The sequence below is a fragment of the Eutrigla gurnardus genome, assembly GCF_963514095.1.
Source record: "Eutrigla gurnardus genome assembly, chromosome: 15".
In the NCBI taxonomy this organism is placed as follows: domain Eukaryota; kingdom Metazoa; phylum Chordata; class Actinopteri; order Perciformes; family Triglidae; genus Eutrigla; species Eutrigla gurnardus.
Genome location: NC_139938.1, coordinates 16641167 through 16662569, shown reverse-complemented (window position 1 = coordinate 16662569; position 21403 = coordinate 16641167). Strand labels below are relative to the sequence as shown.

The 21403-nt window shown below is 47.2% G+C and overlaps 1 protein-coding gene across 6 annotated transcripts in view; it reads right to left on the bottom strand.

Annotated features, from left to right (window-relative positions):
• Nucleotides 1–21403, bottom strand: part of rapgef6 (Rap guanine nucleotide exchange factor (GEF) 6) — a 105373-nt gene that overhangs the window by 13324 nt on the left and 70646 nt on the right. For all 6 annotated transcript variants that reach the window (XM_084028777.1, XM_084028778.1, XM_084028779.1 and 3 more), the window contains 13 exons: nucleotides 20385–20521; nucleotides 19122–19280; nucleotides 17903–18055; nucleotides 16136–16300; nucleotides 14509–14616; nucleotides 14135–14338; nucleotides 13133–13241; nucleotides 12795–13038; nucleotides 8712–8869; nucleotides 3228–3468; nucleotides 1675–1842; nucleotides 1296–1511; nucleotides 105–316 (listed from right to left, as the gene is read on the bottom strand). In XM_084028777.1, coding sequence (XP_083884903.1) covers nucleotides 105–316; nucleotides 1296–1511; nucleotides 1675–1842; nucleotides 3228–3468; nucleotides 8712–8869; nucleotides 12795–13038; nucleotides 13133–13241; nucleotides 14135–14338; nucleotides 14509–14616; nucleotides 16136–16300; nucleotides 17903–18055; nucleotides 19122–19280; nucleotides 20385–20521 — 2274 coding nt within the window. The remainder of the gene's footprint in view (nucleotides 1–104; nucleotides 317–1295; nucleotides 1512–1674; nucleotides 1843–3227; nucleotides 3469–8711; nucleotides 8870–12794; nucleotides 13039–13132; nucleotides 13242–14134; nucleotides 14339–14508; nucleotides 14617–16135; nucleotides 16301–17902; nucleotides 18056–19121; nucleotides 19281–20384; nucleotides 20522–21403) is intronic.

Here is a 21403-nt window from a genome sequence, read left to right as displayed (position 1 = left end):
GAGGAAGCAGGGGACACTAAAGTGTGCAGAATGACATGTCAAGTTTCAGAAATGGACTCAGAGAAAGAGCAGATTCTGGGTCCCTCCACGAGGCCGAGGCCTACCTTCGTGCAGGAAGGTGAGGTCCTTCTTGACCACGGGGAACAGCGGGATGATGGGCGGCTGCATGCTCTGGCTGCTCAGCACGTTGCGGTACTTGGCCATGTTCCTGGACGGGTCGAACACGTCCTGCAAATCTCCGAACAGCTTCTCGTACTTGCTGGGCAGTTTCTCCCACGAGCTCCGGAGCCGAGCCACCGGCGCCAAGTTCAGACCGCTGCGTGAGGGAAGAGGAGGCGGCGTGGGGAGGAGGGGGAGATAAATGGGTTAAGGTGAGGAGAAGAGAGGGGGAGGACAGAGGAGGGAAAGCTACGTATATATCTACGTTGTTCAGACAGTGAGGTCTCCATGTTCCAGACTCATTTAGACAACTGGTCATATCCTGCCCCTCCTCCAACCGCTGTGCCAACCGTTCTCCTACCCCCTCCTCTTTGGATGAGCAGAACAGCGAGAGGATAACAATGTGAAACCTGTCATCTATCGGACACTGCAGCATGAAAGCATGTGGGAGACTGCTGCTGTGAGGAGGAGTGGAGGTCAGACGCTTCTACAGCAGAGGACCTCCTGCATCTCAGCGCATTCAGCAAAACAATGATGTATTTGTTTTTATGTATTAAACAAACTGAATCAAAATCACTTATTCTTCATGCATTTAGATCTAAGTTTGGAGCAGGACATATTGATACTTCCATTGCGTGTCTCATGACATCGTACCGCTAATGACGGTCGACACATGGCGGGATTATTAATCAGAGAGAACCTTCAATTGGAAGTAAGTGAAAGGAAATTAGAATGATTCGTTTCCTCTCTGCCTGCCGGTCCTGTATCGTAGACACGGAGCTGCTTTATATCGTTATGTGTGGATAATTCATCAGAAAACACAAAATCAGCTGGTCTAGATTTTCTAACCCTAAAAGAAAAAGATCTCCAAGGATTTAAATAATAAATATCTTATAATATCTAAAATAATTTAAAGTCTGTTGGCTGGATCTTTTATGGCTGGAGAGCCAGAACCCCAAAGGTCTCAAAGTGCCTTTTCATGAGGTCTTTAACACAGTAGATCATCACACACACACACACACACACACACACACACACACACACACACACACACACACACACACACACACACACACACACACACACACACACACACACACACACACACACACACACACACACACACACACACACACCTGATGATGGCGAACATAGAGTTGAAGTTCTTGCACTCTCTGCAGTGCAGTGAGATTTTGATGAAGTGTTTGATGGTCTTCATCCTCTTCAGGGCGTTGGGCTCCTTCAGGATCTCCGTGGCGACCCAGAAGGTCTCCTGGTTGATCACCTCCTCAAACTGTTTCAGGTTGCCGCTCCCCAACGAGGAGTCCAGCTTGAACAAGTCGTCCACGTACCTGAAACACGTGACGTGTTCATATATACGTTTATATTCCTATGATGCTCAATAATCGGCGGTTTGTTTCCCTCTGAACTTGTTTCTTTATGTCTCGTCTTGACTGCAAAGCATTTGATGACACTTATCACACTAATAAATTAAAATGTCAAGCGACTACTTACTCGGTGGACTCGATGTTCCTGAAGAGCTCGAAGTCTCTCATGGAGAGCTGGGCGGCGACCTCCATGGTGCTGAGCTGCAGCAGGGAGATCTGACTCTCTCTGAGGAGATCCTGGGCGTCCTCGTCTGAACACAGCGTCTCCGTCTCCATGTTGTTCTTCAGGTAATACCTACGGGGTCAGACACATGGAAACCACAGCTAATGCAATGAAGGCGTGAGGGACCCACAGTTAGTTTACAGGCACTATATATTTGAGGAACCCCACGAGTAACGTTGAAAAGAGCAGAGGAATCCAGCCTCCGTCCTGGGAGGAGATACAGGAATCTCTGTGACATCATCTCTGCAGGTGTTAGATCTGTTAGATCTGCAGTGTCCTTACAAGCTAAAGTTTTGAAATGTTGGAAAAAAAATAGAAAAAGAAAAGAAATCCTCCTTCTCTACCCGCCTTTTACCAAAGCATTTCTCAGCATCCATCAACGCAGGCCGTGACCACGAGAATCCTCGGAGAGAGTGTGTGTGTGTCCACACGTGTCTGAGACCTTCTTTGTAGAGACTCTCCTGTCTGCACATCCATATATTCCTACCTACCAGTCCCTGCATGAATAATTGCAGACGTGCCGTGCTGTCTGTGGAGGCTCCGCCCCCTGATGGAGGATGAAATATTCATGCTAACCTAGTTGGGGGAGGACTGATGAGGGACCACAGGAGACGTTTTAAACATCATCACACACCGCCGTCTTTACATTTGTCCGACCCCAAAGATGCAACAGGAAGAGCTTCAGCATCCCTCACTCTTAATATCGCCACGGCAACGGAAGAAAGCATCGCTTGCAATGCGCCGCCGTTTTGTCCTGAACTAACGGGACAAACTGCAGCTTGTGTTTCGGCTCTAGAGTAGAACCGAAACGTGTTCCCGCGGCCCCGTTTTCTGGGGGAGAGAACGCCGGCGTGATTTATGCCTCCACTAGAAAAGTGGGACAGCGGCTCTGAATCCTCCTCGGCACCTGGAGTCCTGCTGGCTTTGGGGCGAGGAAGTGATTTAAATGCTGAGTGAATTAATTACCTCACAGTTGTATCCCCAGGAAGAGGCCTGAGAAGTGCTGCTCTACGAGGATCCGATCCTTTTATATGGACTGTTGTATGGTGGGAAACCTGGAGCTACTTATTGGGATTTTAAACTGAGTATACAGCCCTCCGTTTTCCTGCCTGACTTTACACACTGACATCTAGTCGCGGCATAAAGTTCACTCCAGCCTGAGGACTGAGCTCTGAACATAATTTGAAAAAAGAATTGGAATCTGGGCTTTGGACACACAGGTCTAACATAAATCCCTCAAACCCTCTGCTGTGTTTCCAAGACTCCCCACAGGATGTGCTGTAAATACACATCCATGACCACCGTGGCTCCCTGACCATGAAATATTGTTGTGCTGCCGTGTGTTACGGTATTCTTGTTGTGTACTTAAACGTTCAGGCCACCGCCGACCCACAGGGAGGTGAAAGCATCTTCCACTTCACTGATCGACTGTAAGAAGTCAAACCGATCGTTCCTACCTGCCGTTGAGCTGAATCCGGTCGGCCAGTTTGGAGAGCTGGTCCGGCAGACGCCGCTGCTTGATGACGCCCTCGGGGCTCACCGACACCTCGCACAGGGAGTAGGTCTCGGGCGCCGCCAGCAGGCCGAACTCGTTGACGGTGTGGGCGACCACGTCCTTGGCGGTGGTGTCCTTGCTGATGATGATGTAGCAGCTCTGCTGGTCGGCCTTGAACACCCGGATCACCTGGTCCGGGATGTCTGGGCGTGGAGGAGAGACAGAGTGAGTTAAAGGGTGGAGTTGATGCTTCCAGCATGTGGAGGCCAATAAACGCAATAAAACCAGCGTGATGAAGTCCAGGACACAATAAACCAGTCATCTAAGAGCATTTATCTTTATTTGAGTGGCGTACCGATAATGTGATCGTTAGGAAACGCCGACTGTGCCAGGAATGAAAAGGAGCTCTATCAGGTTATGGTTTCCACATTTTATTTTTATGAAATTATCGAGGGTTTCAGGTGACAAGAAGTGGAGTCCGCCGAGCTCGCTGCTGCCAAAACGTCTTTGGAGGCAAAACCGATACGGGGCGAAGCCTCAAAGCCGCGATGCTTTTCTGGCGATGCAGCGACTAAACAAATCCGTTTCCAACCTGGCCATAAATCCAGTCTTTATGTGAGGCAAATCTTTCCAAGCGACTGTTCATTACTGGATCTCTACAGACTCGGTTTATGTAACAGACCTCTCCAAGCTAACAGAGAGGAAGACGTACAGAGAAAAGCTCTCACATGATGGCGTTATCAGTGACATCACAATAGTGCAGAATCTCAAACAAGACCTTGAGCTTCTGCACGGCCATCCACATATTATCGCCTCAACTTCCTTTTAAAATCAACCGACTTTTATGAAGTCAAATGAAAGCTAGTGTCACTGACGTGGAACAGAAACAATCAACACACATAAGGAATCTTTGGCACGTGGCCTGAAGTACATTGAGGAATGCAACACTGAATAATTCATGATAAAAAGCAATAAAACAGCATCATCTCCCTACAATGATTCGCTGCCTTATTGTTTAATTGATTTGAGCGGTGATTCAATCATCCGAGGCCACATGAAGAAGGGGTGGGATGGCGGCGGCGTGGCGGCAGAGCAACGGCTGCATGCGACTCACGCGGAGCGGGGTTCAATAATGTGTGTGTGTGTGTGTGTGTTCAGCTTGATAGGATTAACTGAAAAGGAGGCGGGTCAGCCAGGAGGCAGAAAAGGGTTTAACACGCTCTCCTTTATTAACGCTGACCTCTGACCTCTAACTGTCTGTGGGGATTTCTGGGGCACGTTTGTGTGTGTAGGTGACAACGGCCGGAGCAGCAGCGCAATAAGCAGAATCAAACCGCTGAAGGGCCAAAAGCCAATAACAATAGTGATCAATCCCCTCGGCTTGTTTAAAGAGGTATGTGTGTGTGTGTGTGTGTGTGTGTGTATGTGTATGTGTGTGTGTGTGTGTGTGTGTGCGCGTGTGTGTGGACACCAAACATTGCTGAAGGAAGTTGCATCACTTTCATTTTCTTTTCTGCATTTGTATTTTGAGAACGATGCATTCAAGTGTTTCTACATCGTGTGGATTTTCTGCTTCTATTTTCTACTTGATGGACATTTAAGGACATTTAAGGTGGCAGACATGGATCACGTCTTCTATCACAATAAAGGTCACTTCATATCCCAGCATGCTGTTTTTAAGGTTGTTGTTGTTTTGTTGTAATTGTCATTGTTTAGGTTTATTAGTGATGATTCATTGTTTTTTTTATAGTTTGCTTGTTTTTTTTTTAAATTGTGGTTATTTAATTGTATTGTTGTCATTAGTAGTCTGAATTTTATGTATTTATTGTTTTTTATATCGTTTTCTTGCATCACAACATCTCAGCATTGTTCTGGTAGATGAATACATAATTAAACAACCACATTGTTACACTGTACTTTTGTTTTTACTGTAGTGCAAAATAATCAGATTTGGGGAGAAATTTGATAGTTGATGCTTATCCTTCGGATATAAAGATGTCGGAGGTCAATCTCAGATATGAGTGACCTCTCTGTGGTCTGTGAGGTCATAGGTTAAATGTCACATGACATGTGAAGAAGGTGAAATGAGTAAAAACGAGGACTCTTCGACGCCCCTGCTTGTTTCCTGTGTTGCTTGTTTCCTGTGTTTCCCGTTGCCGTGACGGCGGGCCGAGTGGAAGCTAAATGCGTTGGCGTCTCATTAGCGGTGATTTGTGATGAATCTCTCGGTTAAGTAGCCGGCCGTCGTAACGCCGCGGCTCGATCACGTTTAACCCCGAGGACGAGCTGCGAGCCGACCGACACTCGCTGCCAAACATCCGATCAATTATCATCGTTAATAAGGCGCCGTTCGTTTTCATCAACACCAGGGATTCACGGCCTGAAGCCAAAGAAGATCTCTATACAGGAAAAAAGAGAAAAAGTTCTTCTTCTTTGGGTTTTCTGCAAACGCAGCACAAGAGAGGCAACACACATCCCACGAGGCTCAGCCTCCTCCTCCTCCTGCTCCTCCTCTCTACTGTGTGCCAAAGCTTTTCCCGCTCTCTCCATCATACAGTCAGAAGACATAAATCAGAGGTGAAAGCATGCAGAGCAGACGAGTGCTGAGCGGAGAGGAGTGGAGGAGCCGGGGTTAAACACTGGGGCTCCATGAATAAACACCGAAGAGCAAATGGATCTGAAAGTACGTGAGGAAGCTTAAACCTGAAGGAGGGAGACTGCAGCTGGAGTTTCCTTCAACCACCTCATGAATTACCGGTTATAACGCACTGAAATAAAGGTCATGCAATAAAGAAGGAAAGGTCAAGATGGAGGCGACTATTTAATGGAACACAAGCAAACTGTGGCGTGGAAGGTGTGTATACTTACAGTACAATCCCAGGGCTTGGCAAGCAGAGGAGGAGAGAGAAAACACAGTGAATATGAGAGAAGGAGGGAGGGATGGAGGAGGGAGGAGGGAGGGAAGGATGGAGGAGGGAGAAGGGAGGGAAGGAGGGAGGGAGGAGGAGGGAGGAGGGAAGGAGGGAGGGATGGAGGAGGGAAGGAGGAGGGAGGGAAGGAGGGATGGAGGAGGGAGGGAAGTAGGGAGGGAGGGAAGGAGGGAGGGAAGGAAGAAAGGAGGGAAGAAGGTAGGGAGGGAGGGAAGGAGGGAGGGAGGGAAGGAGGGAGGGAGGGAAGGAAGGAGGGAGGGAAGGAGGGATGGAGGAGGGAGGGAAGGAGGGATGGAGGAGGGAGGGAAGGAGGGAGGAGGGATGGAGGAGGGAGGGAAGGAGGGAGGAGGGAAAGAGGGAGGGAAGGAAGGAGGAGGGAGGGAAGAAAGGAGGGAGGGAGAGAAGGAGGAGGGAGGGAGGGAAGGAGGAGGGAGGGAAGGAAGAAGGTAGGGAGGGAAGGAGGGAAGGAAGGAGGGAGGGAGGGAAGGAGGGAGGGAAGGAAGGAGGTAGGGAGGGAAGGAGGGAGGGAAGGAGGAGGGAGGGAAGGAGGAGGGGAAGGAAGGAGGAAGGGAGGGAAGGAGGTAGGGAGGGAAGGAAGAAGGTAGGGAGGGAAGGAAGGAAGGAGTGAAGGAGGAAGGGGGGAAGGAGGGAGGGAGGGAAGGAAGGAAGGAGGGAAGGAGTGAAGGAAGGAGGGAAGGAGGAAGGAGGGAGGGAGGGAAGGAAGGAAGGAAGGAGGAAGGGGGGAAGGAGGGAGGGACGGAAGGAAGAAGGTAGGGAGGGAAGGAAGGAAGGAGTGAAGGAGGAAGGGGGGAAGGAGGGAGGGAGGGAAGGAAGGAAGGAGGGAAGGAGGGAGGGAGTGAAGGAAGGAGGGAAGGAGGGAGGGAGGGGGGAAGGAGGGAGGGAGGGAAGGTAGGAAGGAAGGAGGGAAGGAGGGAGAGAGGGAAGGAAGGAGGAAGGGAAGGAAGGAGGGAGGGGGGAAGGAGGGAGGGAGGGAAGGAAGGAAGGAAGGAGGGAAGGAGGGAGAGAAGGAGGAAGGGGGAAGGAGGGAGGGAGGGAAGGAAGGAAGAAAGGAGGGAAGGAGGGAGAGAAGGAGGAAGGGGGAAGGAGGGAAAGAGGGAAGGAAGGAGGGAGGAGCAAAGAGAGACATAAGGCTTAGAAACATCATGACGGACGTTTTAAAAAGAAAACGGGAAAAGACCGGCCGAGCTTCTACTGTTGATCTGAATCACAGGAAACCACAGAGGCCGAGTCTGACTCATCGTTTCTAACATCTGTTTGAAATCGCAGCAGTGGAGAGAGAGAGAGAGAGAGAGGACGAGAGACAGTCGGAGAGAAGGACGGGAAGAGAGAGAGGCAGAAGAAGAAGGAGGCAACGCATCAACAAGCAGCCACTGAAGGAAGCTCCTTCTAAATATGTGATATTGAAAATACATTTACTGAAAAACATTGAGGGTGTTTTTGTGCAAACACTCGTCTTGCTTGATTACAGGTTGAGCTACGACAGAGAACTCCATTCCATCCAACGAGAACCAGAGGACCGAAGCAGACGGGATCTAATGGTGATGGGTCTCCATGCAGGTGTGTCTGACTATATGACAATATGCTGTTCTCACAAACACAAATCCACGGGGCTTCACGTTCGCTGCTCAATAAGCCGCCTGGCTGGAACGGAGAAAACACACCTTAAAGTGGGGAAGTTAATCTGTTTTTTAAGGGGTTTCTTGCTCCCGGAGCAGCAGAGAGAAAGACAGAGAGAATTTGCATTCTGCTTCTCGTACGGCTGCCTCGGTGTGATAACGTTCAAGGATGACACGTCGTCTGGACGGCATCTCTCGGTGACCTCTGACCCCTGGGAGTCCTTCACAGGCGGCGGTCAGCCGTTCAACGGAGGCCGACGTCTCCAAGTCCAGTGTGACAAACGGCCGACTGAGACGCCTGGAACGAGGCCGGAGGTCACGGACAGCCGTGATTGAGTGCCGTGAAACTTTCGCTCCCCTTGAACACAAAGTACTTCAAGTTGTGTGGTGCAGAAATATGTATTCAGGTTTTTCCTTTTGTGCTGCAGAGAAACAGCACAACCACGACCGGATGTAGAGCGAACTCACTAGATGAATTTTATGCAAAATAACACTGATGATGCCATAAATCATGAAGGAGAAAAAAAACACCTTGAATTTCTTCTTTGAAGAGATTTTACAAAAATGGGAAAACAGTGGAATCAATGTCTCGGTCTCGGCTCCGTGTGCTTCACATTGAAATAATTACATTACTTTATTATTTAAATCGGTTGAAGTCAGGTGACTGTTGGTGTCCATCATGGCTGCCCAGTTGCAGAATATCATTTGCAGACATTTCTTTTACAGAATCTGGTTTATTTGGTTTTTAATGTGTAGAAAAAAAAGCAATTTTGATGAAAAAAAAATTCCTTGGTTACTGGAAGGGTTTGTCTCATGCGATGTGTTCAAGGACTGTTTGTGTTTTAGAGCGTCTGCGTTTAGTAAATGTGTCCTCCTCACCTGCGGGGTTGGAGAAGTCCAGGACGCTGGTGGCCGGGTGCAGCAGGTCGGGGCTGCTGGACGACAGGTTCCCGGGGATGGGCATGATGGCCACGCTGTGACGACACTGCTTGGTGCCCACGATGCTGTCGTCCTGAGACTGACCCAGACCGCCATCGCTGGATGGGGGGGAGACGGGGGGGAGAGACAGGGGGGAGACGGGGGTGAAGGGGGGAGGGAGGGTGGCATTAAAATAAATATGGGGCAGAGAAAGAGAGAAACGGGTCAATTAGATCTTCTATTTTGCAGCAGTAGACATAAAAAAACTTCCTGAAAGTGTCATTTAATTTATATGTTTTAAAGGCAAAATATTCTCCAGGAACATATAATTAATAACTCATAACAACGCGTGGAATCAAATATCAGGAGACGTAATCAAAAGGTCTACTCTTACAGAATGACAACACATCGATATCAACAAATCTGCCTTTCAATATCAGAGCGGTGACAAGGAACTGAGGAAGAGAGACGGGTTCATACAGACACACAGACAGAGAGACGGGTTCATACAGACACACAGACAGTGAGACGGGTTCATACAGACACACAGACACCAGACAGTGAGACGGGTTCACACAGACACACAGACAGTGAGACGGGTTCATACAGACACACAGACAGAGAGACGGGTTCACACAGACACACAGACAGAGAGACGGGTTCATACAGACACACAGACAGAGAGACGGGTTCATACAGACACACAGACACCAGACAGAGAGACGGGTTCACACTGACACCAGACAGTGAGACGGGTTCACACAGACAGTGAGACGGGTTCACACAGACACACAGACAGTGAGACGGGTTCACACAGACACACAGACAGTGAGACGGGTTCACACAGACACCAGACAGAGAGACGGGTTCACACAGACACACAGACAGTGAGACGGGTTCACACAGACACACAGACAGTGAGACGGGTTTACACAGACACACAGACAGTGAGACAGGTTCACACAGACAGGCAAACATGTGACAGTAAATGAGGAGTGATGAGGATTTTTAGCTCATTTATTTGCTCGTCCCTCATTTCAACACATGTTAGCGTTAGCGTTAGCATTCAGCGCCCTGTGTGTGTCGGCCGTTGGCCACGTTATGAGACCTTCACATCAACCTTCAGATCAACGGCCTCCTTCCACAGATATAATGACAGACGTGATCAATGAGGGTCACTGAAGGTTCCAGATCTCCATCAGCTGGAGCAACGTTCAAGCTTCAAGCTCATTTAAAGAAGGCACGTTTCAGAATCAAAAATAAAACGAGATGATGGTATTTAACTATTCAAACTGGACATGATTACACCTGATTAACGAGCACATTTAGCACACATAGTAGCCCTGCATTGTAAATTACAAATAACACACAAAACACTCAGGTCAGAAATCAGGACGACACATTTTAGAGATGCAGTCCATTAACAATGACGTTGCATAGAAAGGTGAAAGTGATGATGTCTGTGGACTATTCAACACTGCATTCAAACCGAGGCCTCCAGCAGATTTCAGCAGGATGAAGCTCATCCGGTTCAGAACTCCGGAGAGAAGTCGTCAACACAAGTTAGACAGTTTGTGGGATTTATGAGTTAAAAGGAAAAAATCCAGTTGTCTAGTAATATGCTGTAGGTGTGTGTATGTGTGTGTGTGTGTGTGTGTGTGTGTCTGTGTGTGCAGGTCTGCAGATGGAAACGGAATCAGATGGTTTGGAGGATGGGGAAGTCTTACCGAAAGAAGCCCCTGAAGCAGCGGAGACAAACGGAGAGAGACCACATTGAAAAGCAGTGGAAAAAAAGAAATTAAGAAAACAAAACAGGACAACAGAAGCAGCGGCATAGAGGCGAGAAACACACACACACACACACACACACACACACTTGAAATTGGGGAAAACGTGAGAAGTGAGCATTTCTTGGTACACAGCACACGACAGGAAATTGCAGGATCGTTGAGGAAATCCGACGTGACTGAACTCATTCATAAAGAAAACTAGCGTGAGATGATCCGTCAGGAAGCAGAAGGAAGCACGCTATCAGTTTCGCCTCTCGCAGCAGGAATTTCAACTTCCAAATTCACATTTATTTTCGACTATTGCGACACTCGACTATTGAGGGAAAACATCCCAAACTGAAATCGTCCAATAGCTTTGGCAGAAAGAATGTGGGTTACTGGAGGTGAAGTTGTAGTTTGGTGCGAATGAAATATTCTTGTTTTTGCTCCCATGTGGGTTCAAAATGTCACCAATTCATCATTTATCCTCTTAGACTACCTTAATGAATTCTTAAGGTACCGTCCAAAGAATATGGTTTTGTGAGCTTTGAGCATAAAAATCTATTCAGCTCATCCTTGATGCAAAATCTGAAGACTTAGGAGGGCCGGCCGACTCAACAAAAACACTCAATAACCACTATGGTGGTGCGACAGCGTCACTAGTAATCCGTGCAGCTGCATCACAAAGATTCAGCCACCTTACTAAATCACCTCGACCTCGGAGACGGACGGACTAAAGGCTGGAAACCTCCGTCCATTGCTTTCCAATCTGCAGAGTGTAAATCAGCCCCGGCTCGGTCAACATGGCGCGTGTCGTAAAAAAAAAAACCAGGCGCACGCACATCTTTATTTGGCAGGAAAACGACTTGTTTATTGGCGGCGTGTCCTCGTCATATAAAACCCTGCCGGGAGCAGCAAGGAGCTGCAGTGTGTCTGCGGGGGATTTAAATCATCAAACGGAGGTCATTTTCCTGAACTAAAAAAACCCACATCTTTCAGACCAGCGGACAGGAAACACACATTTAAGTGTTTGAGCTGGAGCGTCTCCCTCTAATCTAAACTCCAGCTTTGAGGGAGGCTGTTAACAACTGCATGCCGTCATCTATACGACATGATCCTCGGAGCAGTCGTTACCTTTTCTTCACATTTCCCTCCCCTGAACCGGCCCGATGCGTCCCGATTGACCCGGACCCCGTCTCATCTCAGCCACTTTAATCAGCCACCAGCTCCTTTGTACCAAAGAGCGCTTTGAATGATGCCGACTGCCACAAAAACACAAAGGCCCCCTTTGTTTGGTCGATAAATAGAAACGGCGGCAGAGAGTCGGATCAATGACCCGCCTGATAACGCCGCCGCCGCTACGAGACGCACAATCACTGTATTTCACCGGCGTGGCTTTGTGGACGTAATGACTGTGGATGTGGGGAGGCGGTGGCAGCGAGCGAGAGAAAAAAGGGTTCGACGGCATCTGAGTGAGGTTTTTGTGTGTGTGACGGGAGGCTGTGTAATTAGCGGGCGAGGACGGCGTTCCCCTCACACACACACACTACCAGCGTTGGTTTAATGAGGCGTGAAGTGATGAAATGAAATCAAGCCTCCATCAGCAGCTTTTTACGGCTGGAATATTCAATCTGAGCCTCCAGCTGCACGATTGCTTTCAATTGCTCCAGATGGCTGCTTCTGGATGACAATGGTTATATGATGATGATGATGATGATGATGATGATGATGATTGGCTGGAACCAATCGACATCACGGCCGCTGCCAGGTAAGAGCGCTGCGTCCCAGATCACCGTGTGCCGGGACATCGATGTTCCTGTAACTTATTTCCTCTAACACTCCCCGACTGCGATAAGTGGTTCAGTGGCCACAGCTCGCTACGATACCAGGTAGAGAGGATTGTGGGTAAATCCATGATGTGCATTTAAACCCTGCAGTAACTCAGCTATAAACAAAGATAACACAGATTTATATTTGGAGCATGATTTGCTATTTAAAGGACTCCCTGTCCCTCTGTGTGTGTTGTTGTCTTAGTGCACAGTTTTGGTGCACGTGAGCGTACCCCATTGACTCTACAGTGTTGCTATAGCAACCGAGCCCTACCCTCCGGTCCCCGCTCAGGTCAACACTGTTAGCTCTTCTTGGCCCTGGTGTGGTTTTATTTGCACCGTTAGCTGCGAGCCGCCGGCTCAGCCGTCGCCATGTGAACAGACATTGAGAGTTTAAGTTAAAGTTTCTATCCATTCACGCCGTGGCGGCAGACACGCGTCCTCACCTGAACGGTTTGGGGGGTAATATACTGAAGCGCGTCTTCTCCAGCATCTTCCTGATCTTGTTGCGCCCCCCCGACACGGTGTTGGCCTTCATCTTCCTGGTGCTCTTGTGGTCGGTGGGGAACTCCATGTCTCCGGGGAGGTCGGGGATGGAGAAGCGGTTGCCCTTCTTCTCCTGGATCTTGGGAATGTGAGGCCCGCCGTTCTTCTTCTCGTGCGTGATCCTGCTGAGGAGCTCCTTGAAGACTGACGAAGAGAGAGGAGGAGGAGGATTGGTCATTCACGGTGACGAAGGCTGATTCAGACAGGATTAGTGTGCCAGTGTGAACGCTTTGCTCACCGAATATGTTGGTTTTGGCTGTGAGAGAGAGGTGTGTGTTGTTTCTCAGGATGTCTACAGCTTTGGAGAAGGAGATGTTCTCAAAGTTCTGCCCGTTGATCTCCATGATCTGAAACAGAGGAGGACACAGACTTTGATGCTTGGCTGAAGTCTGAAACACATTGAGTTGTGTTCTGTTGGCTCAGCAGGTCTGGAGGCCGCTGACTAAATACAAAGAGTGACCAACGTGGTTGCTGTGCTCTCTAAATGACACCGGAAACAGGAAGCGCGCACTGCAGGGTGACTGCTTTTAGAAGAGATGAGTCCAAAGTGTGCAGCAGATACATATGAAGTACATATGAGGCCATATAGAATATAAGGAATAAGAAATGCATCAAATCACAAATATAAAAATGTGGTGGTCGGATAAGATGTTCTCCTCGTTTCTTACAGACTTATGTGGCGCACACTCTTTATTCAAATGGATTTTTTTAAGCTGAGCCACTGGATTTGTTCACATTAAAAATAAAAGTATGTATAAGAGACTATTCTGATCAGTTTTCACTTCCTCCATGGTTTTGTGTAGTCGACAAAAAGTGTTACTTCGGCAGCTATTTTAGTTTTAGTCATTTATGTCCAGTCTAACGGCGAAAACACTATCAGATATGGATCTTCCACAACCACGGATCGATATCAGCATCTCTGAAATCTATATTTGAGCCTTTTTTTCTGATGATCCGATCCATTTCTCCAAACAACTGTATGTCACTATTATCCTGACCAAGATAATTCAGGACATTAACTCCATAACAATCTTTTTCCACCTGCCTCCCTTGATTGAGTTGGATTCCATGTTGAAGTTAATTCTACCCCTGTAGCATTTTCCCATCCCATCGCGTGAAACATCTAATTACGTCATTTAATGCACTATATTCCACGTTCCCCTGATGGTTCACGGATGCTAACAGCCAGGATAGCGATGAGGTAAAGCTCTAGTAACGTGAATGCTTCGTTTCCTCTCACCTGATCTCCTCGTTTGAGTCCGGCCTCGGCAGCCTTGCTCCCCGCCTCCACCGCCTCCACGAAGATGCCGAAGCCTCTCTCGCTGCCGCCCTGCACGCTGAAGTAGAGCGGCGACTCCCTGGACGCCTTCTGCAGCGTGATCTGTCTCCACTTGGCCTTGGCTGCACACGCGATGTTCAGCAGCCGCAGATGGCCCTTCATTTTCTGACAAGGAGGGAATAATACCAGTGTGATCAGAAATCAGTTCTGGAGGAGTCTTGGATTTAAATTAGCTTCCTGAGGTGCACAATAATCTATGGATGATACCACAATAACAGCTTGACCTGAGCTTTTTTATTCTGACATTTAACTGAGCTGCGTGAACGGAAACTTACTGAGGTTTCTAGATGTTTCTCAAAGCCCTCCAGGAAGTGCGTCATGGCCGGGTCGCCCTCGAAGTCGTTGAAGTGGTTGTTCACCCACAGCAGCACGATTCTCGTCACCTGACACACAATCAGAGACCTTTACTCAGCGGCGCTCAGTTCCCGTCAGAACGGAGGTTCACTCTCCGCTTCTTGCCGCTCGAGCTGCTTTGACGAGACGTTGGTCGGGAGCTCTTGCAGGATGTCGGGTCAGAGGTCATGTGTTACGTCTCTGCAGGACCTCGGGAGTCGGTAGCTGCTACCGGACCCTTTAGCAGACTAAATAGTCGTCAACCTGAGTGCTTTAAGTGCACTCATCCTGACCCACCATGTGATCAAGCTGCAGGTATCTGAGGGTTTGCAGCTCATTATGGCTGGAAGGTTTCTTGTCATTTATATTTATTTTAAACGTTCAGTAGAACCTGCTCTTTTGTAAACACAATCCACGATGAAAAGCTTGTCCTCAATTAATTCATGTCACTGCATTTTCCACAACACTGCCCTGCAAATATTTCAGAATAAAAGCCTGATGTTGACAAGCAGTATGACACTCGAGGTGATTTTTAGGTTCCAGCAGAAACAGGAAGTGTTGAGTAATAAATGATTATTAACTTTTTGCTCTAAATGATACTGAAAGTGTTTGGTGTTAATATGCTGTCATGAGATCATTCTCACTGTCTAGTTTCACTGTGAACGTGCAGCAAAAAATAGATGCGAGACCGGAAACCTCTAGAAGAGACGCAGCCTGAACCGGAGCGTGATTTCTACTTCTTGATGCTTTCTGAGCTTCGGTGCAGCCGAAGTGACGAGTGAATGAAAGAAAGCTCACCCAGTCAGGGGTCAAACTTTTGTTTGTTATTATAAATCTGTCTTTATATTTCTGAAAAACAAAACATCTGTTATACTACTGTATATGATGGGAAACAGCAGGGAGGTGAAATAACGACCACGGCTGCAGAGGAAACCGCCGGTTGACTGCTTCATTTTGCTCGACCAAATAATTAGAAGACTAAAAGCAAAAGGGCATTGGGAAACAATTATTTCTGCAAATTTACACTGGTGGTAACATTGTTCTAACCTTTGCAACAAAAAAAGGTCAGATCAGCAACCGATGCATCAACGCGGAGCATCGATCGGTTCACTTCCCTCCCTCCCTAACTCTCTGTGCAGGACCAGATCCCGTGTGACGGAGCAGAAGAACAGAAGCCTGAATGACAGCAACATGAAGACTATTGACAGGTCAGACTAATCTCAGGTTAAAGCGGTTACGGGCGACGGGAGTGTCGGCCGTGAACAGATCGCCCGCTGGCCTCAAGGACGGCTGAGCCGGCCGAACTCGCATCGACCGGCGCGCGTGAATACGAAAACATCAGGAGTGCTGACAGCGGCATCATCGGCAAAGGTGCACACGTGAAACCGTTACAGAGGAGATGAACGTGGTCAACGCTGCTTTACTTTCACAGGAACTCCTCAACATTCACACAGCGGCCCTCTTGACCTATCACGTCCACTCTTACCTCCCAAACTTTTGATTTATTCCTCACACAAAAAAGTGCGCACACACACACACACACTCACACACACACACACACACACTCACCGTGTCCCGGAGGTTGTCCACGTGGAACCACTCCAGCAGTTTCTTGCCGACCTCCATGGGGTTGGACAGGAAGGTCCTGTAGGTCAGCAGGAAGTCCTCGATGTAGGTGGGGTCCACCACCGACGGCTCCTCCACCAGGTGCATGATCAGACGCTCCGGGGTTCCCTGGGGTGAAACACACACACACACACACACACATGTAAGACAGCTGCAGTGACACAAGGGCAGCCAGAATCTATAGACGCTCACACGTCCAAGGAAGCCGATTTGAATACATTATGGAAACATAAATCATAAAGTGACAAGGACATCAGCTGTAATGCTGCAGCTATTGATGTGAGCCGTCAGTCACCCATCGATACAACAAAGACTCCGCTTTAACATCCCGTCTGGATTATTTAAACCCAGATGCATGTATTACTGGCAGGATCCAACACAATGTGTTTTACTATCCAATAACAACACAGACTCAAGTTAATCCTCATGTTTTATCTGCCAGTTTCACACAAATCCAAAAATGCCGCCATATATATATATATATATATATATATATATATATATATATATATATTTCTGTGCATGTGCAGCAGAGATGAGAAGGAAGCTTATTCATAAAGCACATTTAGAAACAACAACAATAATATATATTATACGTATAAATATACACATTTGATGTCTTTGTTTAGAGCTTTTTAATTGCAGATAAAGAAGGTTTCAGCGAGTGTGTTCATGTCATCAGAGCAGAGCATTCTGGGGGATGATGACTCACGTTACAGGGAACAGAAACTAGCGAGGCCTCCACTTTGGTCCGATTTGAAAAAGAGAAGCGGACATGCTAACACTTGTGAATCGACTCATACGGGATGTGTTTTGGAGCCGACAGCCTTCCCTCAGCACGCCGACCAAAGAGAATCATTCAGGTCCATTAACTGATCGATACCTGGCCGCCTCCAGAGGCTCAGGAGGAGGAACCTCGGAGCACGCCGCAGCTTCGAGAAAACGCTACGGCAAACCCCAATATGGTGCCTCGAAGCGGCGGCATTGATCGTCGATTCATAACGAGGTGGTGCTCAAATCCATACGAGGCATTTCAGTGGATTTAGTGCAGAACAACACAAAGGATGGTAACTTCCTGATTTAACCCTCCTGTTATCCTCTATCCTTCTATCCTTAACGTCTCGACCAAAAAACATAATTTGTAGATATATATATTTATATATATATTTGTGGATTTTGCTTGATATTAAGTAACTTTTCCAAATTTAAATGGGTGGCAAATAGGAAAACATCCTATACACACTTTGGATGCATTTACAATAAATTGTGTAAACTTCCAAAAAAGGGAAAGTTATCATTAGTGCTGATTAGTATTTATTGATAGTCAGGAATAGGAATCCTGGATGTTTAAATGGGAGGGAGGCGGGGTTATGTTCTGTTTAATGGGTTATTTAGGTTGTCAACAAAGGAACATGAAGATAAACCTGGGTAATCATTTTAATATAGAATCATTTTCTGAAGGTTTAAAGGGGGTAACAGGAGGGTTAAAGAACTCATGTAGATCCGAGTTTAAACTTGTTTATAAGTCCAGGGATCTTCAACGAGCTCCACCCCGAGACGTCCTACATCCCTACTTTACCATCCACGGTGGGTTTAATAGAGCTACTAATAACTTCATTGATCCTCGGCTGCAGACACAGAACAGAAACCTCTATGACCTGGTGGAACCCCCGGCTACTTGACATTAGAAAAAGAAAGGAAATGACCCACCTTGATGACGATGTGTCCCTTCCTGGTCCCGCTGCGGTCCAGCTCGCGGTGCTCCTTCACCATCACGATCTCGCCCTCCTCCTCCACCTTGTGCGTGTTCTTCTCCACGTGGTTGAGGATGCGCCAGTAGTCCTCCTGGGCCACGCACACGAACTGGTCGAGGACGACATGGGGACAGCGGGTGAGCTTGTAGTAGAGCAGGACGCTGCTGGGCACCACGGACGGGTACTCGAACAGCAGCAGAGAGGACGCATGAGGGCGGGCAGAGAGCGGCATGGGAGGGATGGACGGGCGAAGGGAGGGAAGATCCAACAGCACTGACTGAAACCAGCACGAGCACCGACGGAGGTCCACAATCCCTCAACTAGCCGTTTCCCAGCATCCTTCACTTCAATCTGGAGCTAAACTCACCTCCCATCAGCTCACCGTGAACAGAGAGCACCGACACATGACTCTTCACTACTCTACAGCCAAATCACCAGTTTCTGCATTTGCCTCGCTAAGCCCTACTTCTGCAACTTCCTGTGTCTCCGAAGACAGGAAGTGATGCGTGCGGTGGAGGAACTGGACCGCGAGGAGAGAGTACATGCTATGCTTCTTGTATCTATAGAAACTATATATATATACTGTTTATATACAGCATCACAGCCCAGCTCTGTAACAGACTGGCTTCCTGTGAGAAACCATAGCAACCACAGCTATTTGTAAAACACTGAGAAATGACTCTGCAGTCGCACTAAACCTACGACCATGATTCTAGTTTTTAAAAAGGTAAACAAAATAATACGCTCATGATTATACAAACGCCAACTTTTTTTAAAAGTTAAAAAGGAAACGTCCTTCAACATATTAACTCAAGTGTGAATGTAATGGTGAAACCTTGAAGGATAATGGTAATAAAAGTCAATATGAGATTCTCTCTTGCTGAATAAATAAACCCTTATTTCAGTCTGCCAGGTGTCCATGCAGGAAACCTGCTGTTTTCTTACATGAGAAATGCGTTTTTAAACCATTTAGATCGAACTCTGCAGCCGTTTTACAACATAATGCTGAAAACATATTTTTCATCCTGGAAAACAAAATGTATGACTAACCGACTTCAACCAATAATATCACGGCATTCATCCAGCGACCAATCAGAGAAGGCCGTGAGCGATACGCTCCGCCTGTAGTACGGATGATTAATACTGTGAATGTACTGAATGATGTCTGTCTTTACCTGGCAGTCGTCCCCCTTGGTGCGGACTTCCCCGTTCATGTACTGTTTGTCCAGAGAGGGCGAGATGCCGAAGCTGTTGCCCATACAGAGAGTCTCCAGCCGGGCCTCCGGGTGGCTGATCTCCACGGCTCCGTTCAGGATGACGTACCAGAGGTCGAGCTGCAGATGAGCAACACAGTCATCAACAAGGGGGGTCAGCTTCTGTGACCCAACATTAAGTTTAATATTCCTTCTTCAATAAAACACAGACACTGTGTTCTCACTGGCTTTTAAAGTGGAGGAACGTACCAGGAACGGCCGATTGGTGAGGTTGAAATAAAGAGTAAATACGATGCCTCCTCATTTAAACACAACTTAAATAAGGTGCTGGTAGGAGGGGGATCGCCTGAAAGTCCCCCACCTGCTGTCGGCTATATGGTTTGTCATTTCTGGTAAATATCACGTTATAAAATGTGCTTTTTAGTCAATAAGTCAACTAAGTCAACTGTGAAAGACCGAGCACATCTGTACCGAGCTTCTCCACCTTCAGGCGCCTCCCTCCCCTCCTCCTCCTCCTCCCTCTGAAGCACCTTCTCTCTCGTTTGCGAGACCACTTTAGGCTCTTTTCATATTGGCGTCCCTCCCTCGCACACTTAGCAGAGTTTTCAATGTGTGAGAGGAGACGAGTGCTTCTTCGTGACCTTCAGAGTGAGTCCACAGACGCCGCTTCCTGGCCGTTTATCCCCCTGTCGGTTCTAATGCTGCTGTGTGTAACGCCGTTTCTCAGGCATGTGACTTCATTAATTAGCCGTGGAGCAGCGCGGCTGATTGACGGGGCTTTTACTCTGCAGGGACTTTGCACACTTCCTGGAGAATAACCGGCTTTGGATGGACTGGAAGGTGGTGAGGATGTGTCTGTCGTCATGGAAACATGTGAACGCCTGTATGTGCACTCTTCAAACCATATACTTTATAACTAATTAAATTCTTAAATCGTACAGGACCAGTGTGAATTTGGCGGCACCTAGCGGTGAGGTCAGAGAATGCAACTGAAACGTCTCCCATTTACAGAGGGGAACTCGGAGAACCCGCCTCATACGTAGATATTAAATTAAGAAAAGCACAAAGTTTCTTATTTTAAAGTGATTACACACTAAAAAAAAAAACTCATTAATTTTACATTTGTTTCAGCCAATAGATCCCCTTAAAGCTCCACCCTTTCTTTGAAATGAATTCATTTCAAAGCTTCCTCTGATTCTTTGGAGGTCCTTGAACACATCGTACCTCCTGTTTGTCGTGGAGGATGACGGTGCCGGCCTGCTCCACCACCTCGAACACCATGACGCTGCACAAGTCCCTCCGCACCGACATGGTCATGTTGGCGAAGGCCGGCAGCTGGTGCATGAACTCCAGGAGTTGCTCTGTGTGGCAGGATGGAAGGAAAAAACACATTTGTTGTGAAACATGTAAAGAGTATGAATTTGTTGCGGCAGCATTTATTAAAACAAACGATGGACTTTAATTATCCCGACTGCAGGAAAACCCTCCTCACACACATCGGCGTTAGGTTTTTAGAGAGATGACTACATGTTGTCTGAAGCAGCCAAACGTTAACAATATGAACGATTAGTTAACAAGTGTTCATGGGAGCACTCGCCATTTCCTTCTTTCCTTTGCTCTTTGAAGGTGAGACTACACATTTTTATGCATGTGTCTTCTATCAGAGGAGTGAACAGAAAACACAGAAAACTCCATAGATTTCTCAGAAATTCTCCAAAGGTCGACATGAGATATACCTCATTTGCACATTTAAACATAAAATATCACAAAACTTCATAAAGCAAAAAAAATAAATTAAAAAAATGAACTATGGGAGATGTATGGTGATATCCATTTGTTAAAAAACTTAATCTTATTCCCCTGGAGTGTGATTTTATATTATTTTACCATATTATTTTTGAACATTTTGAGGTGCCAGATGGTTGGAAGTTTAAGAATTAGGACAAAAAACACAGAATCACATTCAATTTAGGAGCAAATGATGATTACTATGAGTGCAAAGTGGCGGTTAATCAACGATGTGGTGAGCTCAGCAGAATAAAGGCAAAGTTACACATGTTAAAAAGCTGCATGTCATCAGGCTAAACGCTCGTTTGATTACAGCAGACGCCGGTCGACAATGAGTCACCGCATTATTATTATTATTAATAACAATCACGCAGTAATGAAATCTGTATCAATTATGAGGTTAATACCATTAAGTATTGTGATGACGGTATTCAACAAACAAAGCTTGTCATCAG